At 43.2% G+C, this 13,836-nt stretch overlaps 1 protein-coding gene across 1 annotated transcript; it reads left to right on the top strand.

The window, feature by feature from the left end:
- Nucleotides 1–2,254: 2,254 nt before the first annotated feature.
- On the top strand, nt 2,255–7,369 carry BHLHE41 (basic helix-loop-helix family member e41). The gene is made up of 5 exons (XM_075275263.1): nt 2,255–2,478; nt 2,569–2,632; nt 2,788–2,895; nt 3,134–3,245; nt 4,390–7,369. The coding sequence occupies exons 1-5, from the start codon at nt 2,417–2,419 to the stop codon at nt 5,304–5,306; spliced, it is 1,263 nt and encodes a 420-aa protein (XP_075131364.1). The 5' UTR covers nt 2,255–2,416; the 3' UTR covers nt 5,307–7,369.
- The last annotated feature ends 6,467 nt before the right edge of the window (nt 7,370–13,836 follow it).

Genomic DNA, 13,836 nt, shown 5'->3' with positions numbered 1-13,836 from the left:
TACAATACTGTCCACACCTTCTAAGGAGTCATCAGTGACAGGTATATATTCTGTAGCCTTGGTCTAAAGCAGGTACAAACTGACCGAATGGATAGTCACTTGTCTGGAAGTGACAGGGAGTCTCAGTCCGTGGCTAAAATGTCTCTCTGCACCTTTTCAGGATTCATCAGTGTCAGTCATGGATTATATACAGTTACTTGGCTATAGGCAAAAAGTGCAAAACTGATGATAATCTACCTGGGTGAATACATTATCTACTGTAGGACTCTTTAGACCTTCTTAGGAGTCAGCAGTGCCGGTTATAGACTCAATAGATCCTCTAGGACATGGGTGAAAAGTATTCACAATAGTCATAAATGGAGGTAAAATCACATAGAGGTCAGTGAGATTAAAATCTGAATGAATCCATGGACTCCTTTAGGACTCTTTACACCTTTTTAGGACTCATCAGTCGTGGTTATTGCCACAGGTTTGGCTATATGAGGACTTAATGAAAGTTCACCACAAACTATGGGGAGTAAATTACATTTAGTACATGAGATCCGTATGGATGAATGCATATACTATTATAGTACTCTTTACACCTTCTTAGGACTCATCAGCACAGGTTATGGATTCTCTAGATCTGCTTGGATGTCACTAACTTTTCTTCTAGTTGTATGTGGAGGTAAAACCATATAGCTGACAATGAGATTAAACCCCGGAGAAATCCATGGACTCTCTTAGGACTCTATACACCTTCTTAGGACTCATCAGCACAGGTTATGGATTCGAGAGATCTGCTTGGGCTATTCTTCTAGTCATACGTGGAGGTAAAACACATAGCTGACAGTGAGATTAAACCTTAGAGGATTCCAAGGACTCTCTTAGGACTGTTTGCACCTTCTTAGGACTCATCAGCACAGGCTATGGATTTGATAGATCTGCTTGGACTATTCTCGTAGTCATATGTGGAAGTAAAACACATAGCTGACAGTGAGATGAGCCCCCGGAGGATTCCATGGACTCTCTTAAGACTGTTTACCCCTTCTTAGGACTCATCAGCGCAGGCTATGGATTCGATTGATCTGCTTGGGCTATTCTTCTAGTCATATGTGGAGGTAAAACCATATAGCTGACAATTAGATTAAACCCCAGAGGATTCCATGGACTCTCTTAGGACTCTTTACACCTTCTTAGGACTCATCAGCCCAGGCTATGGATTTGATAGATCTGCTTGGACTATTCTTCTAGTCATACGTGGAGGTAAAACACATAGCTGACAGTGAGATTAAACCTTAGAGGATTCCAAGGACTCTCTTAGGACTGTTTGCACCTTCTTAGGACTCATCAGCACAGGCTATGGATTTGATAGATCTGCTTGGACTATTCTCGTAGTCATACGTGGAAGTAAAACACATAGCTGACAGTGAGATGAGCCCCCGGAGGATTCCATGGACTCTCTTTAAGACTGTTTACCCCTTCTTAGGACTCATCAGCGCAGGCTATGGATTCGATTGATCTGCTTGGGCTATTCTTCTAGTCATATGTGGAGGTAAAACCATATAGCTGACAATTAGATTAAACCCCAGAGGATTCCATGGACTCTCTTAGGACTCTTTACACCTTCTTAGGACTCATCAGCCCAGGCTATGGATTTGATAGATCTGCTTGGACTATTCTTCTAGTCATACGTGGAGGTAAAACACATAACAGTGAGATTAAACCCCGAAGGATTCCATGGACTCTCTTAAGACTCTTTCCACCTTCTTAGACTCATCAGCGCAGGTTATAGGTTGTGGCTACTATGAGAGTTCACTACAGACTATGGGGGGGGGGGGAGCTACGTTCAGTACATGAATTACATATGGCGCATTATTAATAAGTTATACGGTATTATATATTTATAGCGCTATAATATTCACAGCGCACAGATGTTTGGTAGAAATACACTCGCTGGACTGGAACTCCCAGAATATTCTGCCAACAGCTGTCAGGATACGCTGGGACTTGTTGCATGTCACAAGCTTTGGATACTGCGCCTTTAAAAACTTTGCATTAGTCACAGCAGCACAGAGGATGTCCAAATAGGAAAGACTAGGATCTGTAATAATAACCGTGCGAGCTGCATCTTTAAAGAGGTATGCCCACTCTCTACTAGAAGGACTTGCTTGTCTTGGCCCCAGGGGAGCGAGCAGTGTGACTCCTGCGTTTATCCCTCTGTCCAGTAGGTGGCCTCACTGAGTCACTCTTATGACTTTTTGCAGCCATCTTTCCCTCTGCAAAGCAGAACAAGCAGTGCAAGAGAAAGCAGGCGAGAGGGACAGAGCTGCTGCTGCTTCTGCTGACTTGGAACTGTCTAAGTCTGGATGTCCCCCGCTTTAAAGAGAGCCCCGCAAGACTGTAACCCTGCAGATTAGAAGCCCCAGCAGCCACCATGGATGAAGCTATCCACAGTTTGCAGGAGAGACAGTTACTGGAGCACAGAGATTTCCTGGGGTAAGGCTATTTCTTGGACTTGGAGCTCCTGGTGCTGCCTGAGAAGTGAAGTCCACGCCGAGCTCCTACTAACCTGTCACTTCTTTGCAGAATGGACTACCCCTCCTTATACCTGTGCAAGCCCAAGAGGGGCATCAAGAGAGACGACAGCAAGGTAGGAAGTTTTTTATTTCTTATAATGGGGAGGGGGGGGAGGGGGGGCTCCGATCCCAGACAGTAGATCTGACTTGCACGGAATCCTAAGTGTCTGTCTCGATGGATACAATGTAGCACCGGAGACCTTCTTACCGTGTCTTCTCCTCCCGTTAGGAGACCTACAAACTGCCTCACCGACTCATTGAGAAGAAGAGGAGAGACCGGATAAATGAATGTATCGCTCAGCTCAAAGACCTTCTGCCCGAACATCTCAAACTCACGGTAAGATCTCCGCTTGGCGTCTTGTAGTCATCTATAATTGATAGCCATGAATATTTCACCGAGTCCATTGATCTGTTCAGGGGGTCATTTGTGTGTGTGCCACGTTGAGTGGTAGGGATCCTTGCCCCGCACACGTAGCTCGTCTTATCAGTGGTGTGAGTTCCTGGCTCGCCTGGGGAAGAGCTGGCGTTGGTACTGACAATTTTTTTTTTCCCCCTCCGATGTTTTCGGACTGCAGACGTTGGGGCACTTGGAGAAGGCAGTCGTGCTGGAGTTAACTTTGAAACACTTGAAAGGTTTAACGTCCCTGACGGAGCAGCAGCATCAGAAGATCATCTCATTACAGAATGGTGAGTACGGGTTACGCTTGCTCTGGGTCATTGCCAGCTTGATAGTCCTTTTTTTTTGAGGGGGTGGGAGGCATAGGGGTCTGTATTGTGGAGATGTTACACTTGCGTTATTTCTTCAAAAATAAGATGTTGGTCGATGCAGGTGGGAGGTCATAGACATCTGAGCAGTTAGTGCAAATTGTGGAAGGTTGTCTCATTCTACAAGTGGGTGGAATTATCTTATTAAAAATAGTCATCTGTCATTACGAGGGTCATCTCAAGGATTGTGTCGACCTTAAAAGTTCTCAAGAAGTTGTTGGGGGTGCTTTATTCGAGGCGGTGGGTCTTGAAAGGGAGATGTTGGAGAAGTTGTTGATGGTGCTTTATTCGAGGTGGTGGGTCTTGAAAGGGAGATGTTGGAGAAGTTGTTGATGGTGCTTTATTCGAGGTGGTGGGTCTTGAGAGGGAGCTACAGAAGACGTTGTCAATGGTTCTTTGAGGAGGTGGGTCTGGAGAAAGAGATACAGAAGAAGTTGTCGATGGTACTTTATTTGAGATAGTGGGTCTGCACAAGGATATGCAATAGAAGTTGTTGATGGTCCTTTATTCAAGGTGGTGGGTCTTGAGAGGGAGATACAGAAGATGTTGTCCATGGTCGAGGTGGTGGGTCTGGAGAGGGAGATACAGAAGATGTTGTCCATGGTCGAGGTGGTGGGTCTTGAGAGGGAGATGCAGAAGAAGTTGTCGATGGTACTTTATTTGAGATAGTGGGTCTGCACAAGGATATGCAAGAGAAGTTGTTGATGGTCCTTTATTCGAAGTGGTGGGTCTTAAGAGGGAGATACAGAAGAAGTTGTCGATGGTTCTTTGAGGTGGTGGGTCTGGAGAAGGATCTAAAGAGAAGTTGTTGATGGTGCTTCATTTGAGGTCTTGAGAGGGAGATGCCGGGTGATTTCTTTGTCCGGAAGTCTTTTGTCACTACCATACCTGGACTCTGAGTCACTGAATCGAGACGTTTGTACAAGAGGTGGTGTTACTGAGGAAACAGAGAGCGGGGACTTAAGGTGGAAGTTAGGTAAATTGTAGTGTGGAGGATTCATGCGGGAAGTCGATAAGCAGATGTCGCTTGTTGACTTTACTCCTTGTCTGTGTTTGCTATGAACAGGAGAACGTTCCATGAAAACTCCCATCCAGTCAGATCTGGACGCTTTCCATTCCGGCTTTCAGACGTGTGCCAAAGAAGTTCTGCAGTACCTCTCCCGATTTGAGAGCTGGTCGGCCCGGGACCAGAGGTGTACCCAGCTCCTCAACCATCTCCATACGGTGTCCAGCCAGATCCTGCCCAGTTCTCAGCTCCTGTTACAGCAGATCCCTGGTGGCAAAGCACCTTCACCGTCCCCATCTCGAGGGGTTCAAAAAGTAGAGAACCAAACAAACTGCGTGCCGGTCATTCAGAGGACACAAAATCTGGAACTGAGTGAGAATGACACTGATACCGACAGTGGGTACGGGGGTGAGGGGGAGAAGATGGACACAAAAGCTGAGGGACAAAGCGCTGGCAAGGGCCAAGAGGGCAGCAATGTGACCGTCAAACAGGAGCCTCTGGATGAACCATCGCCTAAAAGGTTTAAGGCGGAGTGCTCGGGATTGGGGGGGTCGGGCGCTGGCTCCGATCCTGTCCTCCGACCTGATGCCAATCTTCTCAACACTTTGATGGGATTTGGAAGTGGTCCTTTTGGTCAACAAGCACCTTTTTGTTTACCTTTTTACTTCATCTCGCCTTCGGCGGCAGCTGCAGCGGCGGCATATATGCCTTTTCTAGACAAGGGGGGTTTGGAAAAATACCTGTACCCAGCAACTGTCCCCATCCCCTTCATCTACCCGGGAATCCCAACCCAAACAGGAAGCACGTTCCCATGCCTCTCCTCTGTCTTGTCCCCCGAAAAGTTGCCAGGTTGCTCCTCAACCCTATTGTCAGAGCTCCCGTCATCACCTTTCCAGGCTGGTGGTCCTACCTCACTGGCCGCCGAGGACCTTCGGGAGCCTTTACAAGACCTCTTGCAGCCTCCTAAGGAGAACTGATTTTAAGACACTGGGAGTTCAAGCAAAAAAAATTCTATATACTTATCTAATATCTATGTATAAGGATCCTCTCATTTTTGTAGCAAGTATTGAAGTATCTTACTGGATCAACATTAGGGTTGTCTATTGATGGGACGGACGATGGCGGCTTTAATTTAACTTACAAAGTGCTGGTTTTTAGCCAACTGGGGGGGGGGGGTGGACCTCACTATGGAAGGCATGTAAGTGTGAATATTCTTTTAGCACCTAGTAAAAAAAAATCCAATGTAAATTTTAGACAATTTACAAAAAGTTTCCAAAAATTTGCAGCCGTAGCCTCGAAGCCGGTGACTTTTATCAGTCAAAGTCGAACAGTGGCAGGTCCTAGGGAGGTCCTAGGGAGGACTCTCTTTTGGCCAATCCAAAAAATAGCAGATTCTTAAAAAAAAAATTGAAATTTAATTTGAATTTTTGTTTTTTAGACAAAGATGGTCCTCTACCGTCGAAGGTGGACAAATAGAGAACAAGCAGGCTAATAGTTCAAAAAGATTAGAAAATATTCTTTAAAAAAAAATTAAAAAATTCTGACTTACTTAAAAAAATTCTAAAAAATTGATACAAAGTGAATTATACAAATCTTCATCCCACTCTCTGGTTAATATAATTTGCCGTAATAACGCACTTAACTCATAAAGCTGAGATTGTAATTCAAAAAGAAAAAAAAAAAATCTCAAAAACAGTCCCGGCTAATGGAATTCTACAGTAGACAATGAGAGTAAACGCGGTGGCTGGGACTTTCCTGCACCATGTACAATAGACACCCGCCAAGCAGCGTGCGCATAATGGCTAATTATTCCAGTAGATTTTATGCCGTAACCTGTTATATAAGAGCGGTGTAATTATACCTTGTTTGGCGGAGAGAGAATATTGTGTTCCCAGTTCTCCTCTCTGCGAAACGGGCTCAGCCAATAAATTATGTAACCGACCTCTTACGTCAATTATTTAATTGAGCGAAAACACGCCTCGGCCCACGTGACCTGCGAGTGTGTTTGTAGACTGTAGGCCTGTCGTACTACGCCTCCTTCCCCACCGCCCGTCTCAGTCCAGAGCCATCTCTAGGTAACGTTAATGTTGGTCTTGTATCCGAAGGGTTCGGGGGCAATGAAATGTTTTGCAAATTTTTTGAAAAAAAAAAAAATTATTTGTTTCGCTGTAAAAACGAAGCCTGAATTGTGTTTAAGAAAAAAAAAAAAAAAATCGTCCGAAACTTCAACTTTTTGAAACTTTTTTTTTTTTTTCTTCGCTGGAGTGAGTTAAAGACGTAAAAAAAAAAAAAAAAATTTGCCGTATTTCAGTATTTTTTTTTAAGCGGTTATAACTGTAGACTCTGAACTCTCGTTTCTAGTTGCACTTTAATTTTACCATTTTCTTAAGTTCCACTTGATAAAACTTGCACTCGACGTCTTGATAAGATTCTTCTTCTTCTTTTTTTTTTTTTTCTTCTCGATACTTGAAAGTGGAGTTTTAGTGAAAAAAAGATTTTCGAAAAAAAAAATCCTTGTAAAATTGTCAAAAACAACGGTAGCACTTTATGGGTTGACTGGTCGCGAATGGGTTTGATGTTCGTCTCGAATGGTAGAAGAAGTGCGAGTTCCCCCGGTCCTGATTTTTTGTTAATATATAAATAAAAAATTTAAAAAAATTCAAAAAGTGCACTGAAAAAAAAAATATATTTATTTGTAGCTTACAAAAAGTTCTTACTGAATTGATAAACTGGAAGGTGGACGTGAGAGGGCCACCAGTTGGGGACGACAAGTCCCACCGTACCCTATACGGACCCTGTAATATGGGGATTTTTTTTTTTGTCTGTTAACCTCTTGTGCACTGGAGACAATTGTGTACTCTGTTCTGACAGCTGATGGATAAAAAAAAACCATTCCACCAAGCGGTGTTTTTTTTGTTTTATATATTGCAGGAAAGGGTTAATTTTTGCCCCCCATGATCGCTGAATGTCAATGTGGTGCTGAGCGCCTGTTTACTGGACTCTGTCTCTTTAAATAAAGCTTTTGTTTTTTTGTATTGAATTTATAGACTTTTTTTTTTATTGGTGGTGGCTCCTTGCCTTCGTAATAGTCTTGATGAGGAGTCGAAAACCCATCTGACCCCCCCACCATCCAAATTCTGTGTATGCAGTCAAACCCCTATGTTTGGACTACTGATATAATACTGCAACTCTCATCATGCTATGCCCATCCCCTGGAATCCCAAAGTTTACGCTCAGATCTAGATGTAAGACCGATCCTTGTCAAATCTAAAAATTTTCCTACGTACCAAGTTTCTTGCTTATAGGGACAGTATTATGGTAGCCATCTTTTTGTTCAATATTTTTCTAGTCCTGGAATCAGTATTTTAAATGTTATCATCTTGCCCATAGAGGGCAGACTATTCTTGCAAAAAAAGTGCTATACTCATCAGGGGTGACAAAAAGCACAGTAGAAGGTCCCTTCAGGAGTTAAACATTCAAATCAGTTCTATAAGTTCAATTTGCAACTAAAAGAAGGGTTTAAATCTGTATTATAGGTTCCCTTTATGCTTTCTTGTCCTTAAAGGGAGTCTGTCATCAGACCCAGCATATCAGCCCAGCCCCACAGATTGATAGGTTAGGGTCACCTGAATCAAACAGTGTTTTCCCCTTGTAAATTGGTGCCTCTGATGCTGAGATATTGCTGTTTTTGTCAATATACCAATTACCTCTTCCAAGGAACAAGGGCGCCGCCATTACTCCGAATACTAATTTGCATATGAACAAAAATGGTGATATCTCTGCGACGGAGACTCCGATTCACGAGGGGAAAACATCGTTTGATTCAGGTGACCCTAACCTATCTATCTGCCACCTGGTTGATATGTTGAATTTGGGTGACAGAATCCCTCTAAGACCTTTTTTTTTCTTTTGACCTACCACCCTATCTCTCTGATATGATATCTTTGACTTTATAACTTGTGCCATCTGATTGTCTTTGGTTTTGGAGACTATTTGGAGGTCCTACGGTACTGATCGCCTTAAAATTGGTATCCCTTGACAAACTTCAAGTGATCTTTTTAGGTTTTGACTCAAAATTGTATTATAATTTGGGCTAAAACTTCATCTCCCACCATGATTAGACCTTAACCCCTTCTCCTATGTTCTTAATTTTTTTTTTCTTTTTCAAAAACATTTTTCAAAATTTTTTTTTTTTTTTTTCGAGGAACTCTTTACCGAATCTGCTGTAACTCCGATTTTTACAAGTGTAGCGTAGTGAAATCCTGTCCTGGAGGCCACCAGGCAGAGAAGATAATGACAGAGGAAGCTTCTTCTGTGTTTTTTTTTTTTTTTTTTTTTAATAGGACTTAAAGAAGACCTTGTCTAGATATTTATAGGTTGTTGCCAAGGTAGCACTGTGAGATATCGCACTTCATTGTTATGTAAGAGGTGAGATGCGACAGAGAGTGACTAAGGGTGAATAATCCCATGATTTTTTTTATTTTTTTTGTAATTTTTTTTTTTTCGCTGCTGTTCGCCTCAAACGCTGTGTTTAAACAACGTTCTACAGACTTTACGAGCCGACGCCGTGGCTCTTTTTTGTAAATAGATGTGTAATACATCCGAAACGAATGATAACGTCTGACGATGCTATTTTTGTAAAAGGGGTAAAAAAAAAATATTTTTTTTTTTTTTTTGCAATTTAATATATGTTATTTGGAAGGATTTGCGGTAACAGAAGTTGTACTTTTGTTGCGATGCTTTTTGCTTGGTCTATACTGTGTGCTGCCATAAATTATTGAAATAAAATAATAATAAAAAAAAAGTGAAGGAAAAAAAATGTGTGGTAGTGTTCTTTATTTTTGGGGGATTTTCTGATATTTGGAATGATCGGGGTCTTCTTAAAGGGGTCCGCCGCTTGGAATTGCGATGTCGTCAGTGAGATATTTGGTGGTGTCATGGACAATATCTGCACAGACTAGGTCTGTTTTCCAGGGTTTTGTGCGGGTTTCTTCTGGGACAGACGAGGTGTGTGTGTGTATCTTAGATGCAAAAATGAAATGTCTGTCCTATTTGGGAGGGGGACTGATGTGAGAATGATGTACAACACTGCAGAATATGTTGGTGATATCCATGTCGGGCTATGAGTCTGTGATTGGTTTGAACATTTGAAATCAGGAGATGTTTTGCTGTCTGAACATGTCATTACTTTGTTGGACGAGTTCCCAGCCGCAGTACTATATATAGTATTTATCTATCTATCTATCTATCTATCTATCTATCTATCTATCTATCTATCTATTCCTTATCTATCTATCTATCTATTCCTTATCTATCTATCTATCTCCTATATATCTATCTATTCCCTATCTATCTATCTATCTATCTCCTATCTATCTATCTATCTATCTATCTATCTATCTATCTATCTCCTATCTATCTATCTATCTCCTATCTATCTATCTATCTATCTATCTATCTATCTATCTATCTATCTATCTATTCCTTATCTATCTATCTCCTATATATCTATCTATTTATCTATCGATTCCCTATCTATCTATCTATCTATCTATCTCCTATCTATCTATCTATCTATCTATCTATCTATCTCCTATCTATCTATCTCCTATCTATCTATCTCCTATCTATCTATCTATCTCCTATCTATCTATCTATCTATCTATCTATCTATCTTTCTATCTATCTATCTCCTATCTATCTTTCTATCTATCTCCTATCTATCTATCTCCTATCTATCTATCTATTCCCTATCTATCTATCTATCTATCTATCTATCTATCTATCTATCTATCTATCTATCTATCTGTAGCGCCCCACAGAGTGGGTCACTACAAATGTCATCTTATGTGATCTATACTGTGTACTGTGAAGGTATAGTGAGATTCAGGCAACCTGTTAGCATACACAAAGTTCCACAGCCATTATCTCTTTAAGAAAAGGGGTGGAGCTACAGACTGGAAGAGGGTCTCTCTCTTTTTCAGTTCCAGTTCAGAGGGTGCAGGAGTGTGCAAGAGAGAGGAGCAGGTGTGTTGAGGTGCAGGGTATGCTGCAGCCGCATGGTGTGATAGAACAGCACAGGAGGCCGGAGACCTGCAGAGGTGAGATGAGACCTCACAGGCACGGAGCTGCAGTTATAGGACCATCAATTCCTAACTAGTGTGAGAAACACTAAGAACATTGAGAGACTCACTGGACTGAGGCCTAGTGAATGCAGTATTCCTGGAGGCTCAGTAACATACAGAGTTGGGGTGAGTGTATCCAGCATCCCAAAGAACTCGCGTTACCTGCTGTCCAGAAGGGGGATCTACCCAGTTGTAATTAACCTTTGAGCTCCTGGAACCCAGGACCAGAGGAAATCTATTAAAGAGTTTGAGCAGCAATGGAAGGCTGAATCATACTAGTGGTAAAAGGGAAGACTGGCATCTCACTATACTGGAGCAAGGTGAATCCTCCTGTAACATCTGTTATCTCCTGCTGACTACAGAAGTAAACTGTAAGTGTTTGGTTAACCCCTGTCTGGACTGTGTTCTTTCATCGATCCTCTGTTACTCCTCCTGGAAATCATCCCTTCCTCACCTATATCATCTGGCCCTGGGACCTGCCCTGGTTGGGGAGGGTATAACATCTGGCACTGCATCACCACCTATTCCCAGAGGCCCTATCTACAGTGCCGGGCTTCACCTCAAGCCGAAACCCCAACTGGCGTCACGACAAACTTTTATTTTTCTTTATTTTTCTTTAATCCATTTTTGCTTAAAACTCCCCTTTTTCAAGGCGCTGCCGCCCCTGGTGTCGGGCCTGCTCGCACCGTGAATCTACATAGGCCGAGCCGGGGCGACTCACCTTTTTGGCGTCACGAACAGGATAGCGAAAGTGCGCAAAACTTTTATTTTTGTTCAAAAGACTGTTGCATTTTTCAAAATTTTCCCTGCTTTCCACAATAGCAATGAACAGCAATTGCATGATTCAAGTTACACTGAGCTGCAGGGTTGGTGTCTCTTTCTTGCAAGCCACACTGAGTGCAGAACATGTGACATGCCTGTGCAAGAAGCAGTGAAAGATACAGATTGCATCATCCCCAATTGCAGTCTACCCCTGCCAACTGTAGAAGTCTCTGTAGCAGCCAGACCAGCATCAATCCATCCATCCATCCGGATCAACGCTTCACAGTATCAAGTGCGGTGAGTGTGGCCTTGCTGGGGTTAACAAGGGGGGGGTGATGTATCAAGTAAGTGGATCCTCATCTTCATCCCCAGGCCCCTCTGATTCCCCCATAGACTCTAACCGTGGTCACAACCAAGTAACTATGGCACCTATATTACCCTTAACAATGCCGTACATTCCAGGTGCATCCTGGCTGCCCCAGTATACAGGCGAGTCCCATAGCCTCAGAGACTTTAAAGAAAAGCTGAGTAGCCTGTTTGACCTATACCCTATGACAGAGGAGCAAAAGGTTGGAATATTAATAAGTCAACTTGGTGGTGCAGCACAAAGGGAAGTTAAATCCTGGCCATTGAATGATAAAAGATCTGTAAAGGACATTTTTACCAAACTCAGGATCACCTTTGACACCCGCACCACATCAGAGATAAAGATGCGGTTTTTCAGCTGTAAGCAAAAACCGCAGGACACTGTGAGAGATTTTGCCCTTAATCTACAAGAAGCCTTATGGGCTATTAAACAAGTAGATCCAGATAGTATTCAGGATGAGGACAGGATGCTAAAAGAACAGTTTGTAGAAGGCCTATTGTCAGAATCCGGTAAGGCCCAACTGCGCATGATGGCGCTGCAGAATCCTGATATGAGCTTTATTGAATTCAAGGACAGATCCATCCGTATCCTGAGGGAACCTGTCTATCCATGCGGACAGACGGAGGAGCAACAAGTTGCTCTCCACAGGCAAACACCTGTGAGCCCTGCAAATGCTGCACCTTTTCCATCTACTGTACAGTGTGCACAGATCCAATCTGATGATGCTGCAGAGCTGCGGTTACAAATGACTGAGCTAACTAAACATGTAGCTGCATTAACCAAAACTGTTCAAGATCTCCAAGTTTCTTCTCCAGCAAAGATCCAGCTTGCTTCCAGCCCAGAGGATCTACCTTGGAGACGTTCAAGAAGAACATTGTTTCCTCAACAGCGACTGACGCGCAACGGCAGGAGGACCACTGACAAGTTTGACCCCTCTGGCCGACCCATCTGCAGACGGTGTGATAAGGTTGGTCATGTTGAGAGAGAGTGTCCTTTAAATGGGCAACTCCTGGAGTAGAGGACCAACCTTCAGGAGTAAGACGATTTGGTCCAACTAGCTGGAAAAGCAGGTATGTAGGTGGACGTCCTATAATTCCAGTTACAATTGATGGTATCCCTTTCACAGCGCTACTGGACACTGGTTCACAGGTAACCACTATTCCTCAGACTTTGTTTCGCAGGTACTGGACTGATGCTGATATTACCCAACATCCAAATGGGGACTTAGTACTAATTGCTAGTAATGGTCAGCCCCTGGCCCAGGTGGGATATAAAGAGGTCACCATGAGAGTGGGTGGCACGGATCTTAAATCCCAAGGTCTAATAATTGTTGATGTGGATGAAGGGGAATTTGCTAATATGTTAACATTGGGGACTAATGTGTTGGAGAATTGTCTAGATGAGGTAATTGCCATCTTACAGGACGCATTGAGATCTACCCCCTACCAAGAAAGATATGCTCTGAATAAGGAGATTAAAGCCCTTGTCCAGCGTCAACAAGTGGAGTTAGCAGGTGGAGAGATTGGCAGTGTGAGGGTAAGCGACCCCAACTCCATCATGCTTCCCCCCAGGAGTGAAATCATTGTCTGGTGCAGAGCAGCAATAGGCATCAAAGGGAAAGACTACCAGGCCCTGCTGGAACCTGTCTATTCTGACTGTAGACCCACTGTTATGATAGCTAGAGGGATAGTTAATGTGAAGAAGGGCAGAGTACCAGTGCGCATATTGAACTGTGGGGAGGAGGAGGCTTGCTTACCCAGGTATGCCACAGTAGCTAAACTGTTCACTGTCAGTAACAATGACATCCAGCCAACAGAGCCCTTGACTTCCTCTGATCAGACAGATGTTAATGATTCCCCAAAACAGTTAGAGGACTGGTGTCAAGCAATACACATTGGCACTGACAGCACTCCTCAATACCAAAGGAATGGGGTTGTGCGGTTAGCACAAGAGTATGCAAGGGTATTCAGTAAGACTCCCTTGGACTTTGGGCAGGTGAAGGTAATACAACATACCATCCCCACAGGAGACCATCCACCAATTAAAGAAAGGTATAGGCCCATTCCACCCGCACATTATCAGTGTACTAAGGACATGATTAAGGACATGAAGAGTGCTGGGGTAATCAGGGAAAGCCATAGCCCCTGGGCAGCACCCTTAGTGTTAGTTCGCAAGAAAGATGGGACAATGCGCATGTGTGTGGATTATAGAAAAATTAATAATATCACGCACAAGGATGCTTACCCTTTGCCG

This window comes from Leptodactylus fuscus, chromosome 5, assembly GCF_031893055.1.
Source record: "Leptodactylus fuscus isolate aLepFus1 chromosome 5, aLepFus1.hap2, whole genome shotgun sequence".
NCBI classification, from domain to species: Eukaryota; Metazoa; Chordata; class Amphibia; order Anura; family Leptodactylidae; genus Leptodactylus; species Leptodactylus fuscus.
The sequence above is the reverse complement of the archived record's forward strand: the minus strand, read 5'-3'. Positions and strand labels throughout refer to the sequence as shown.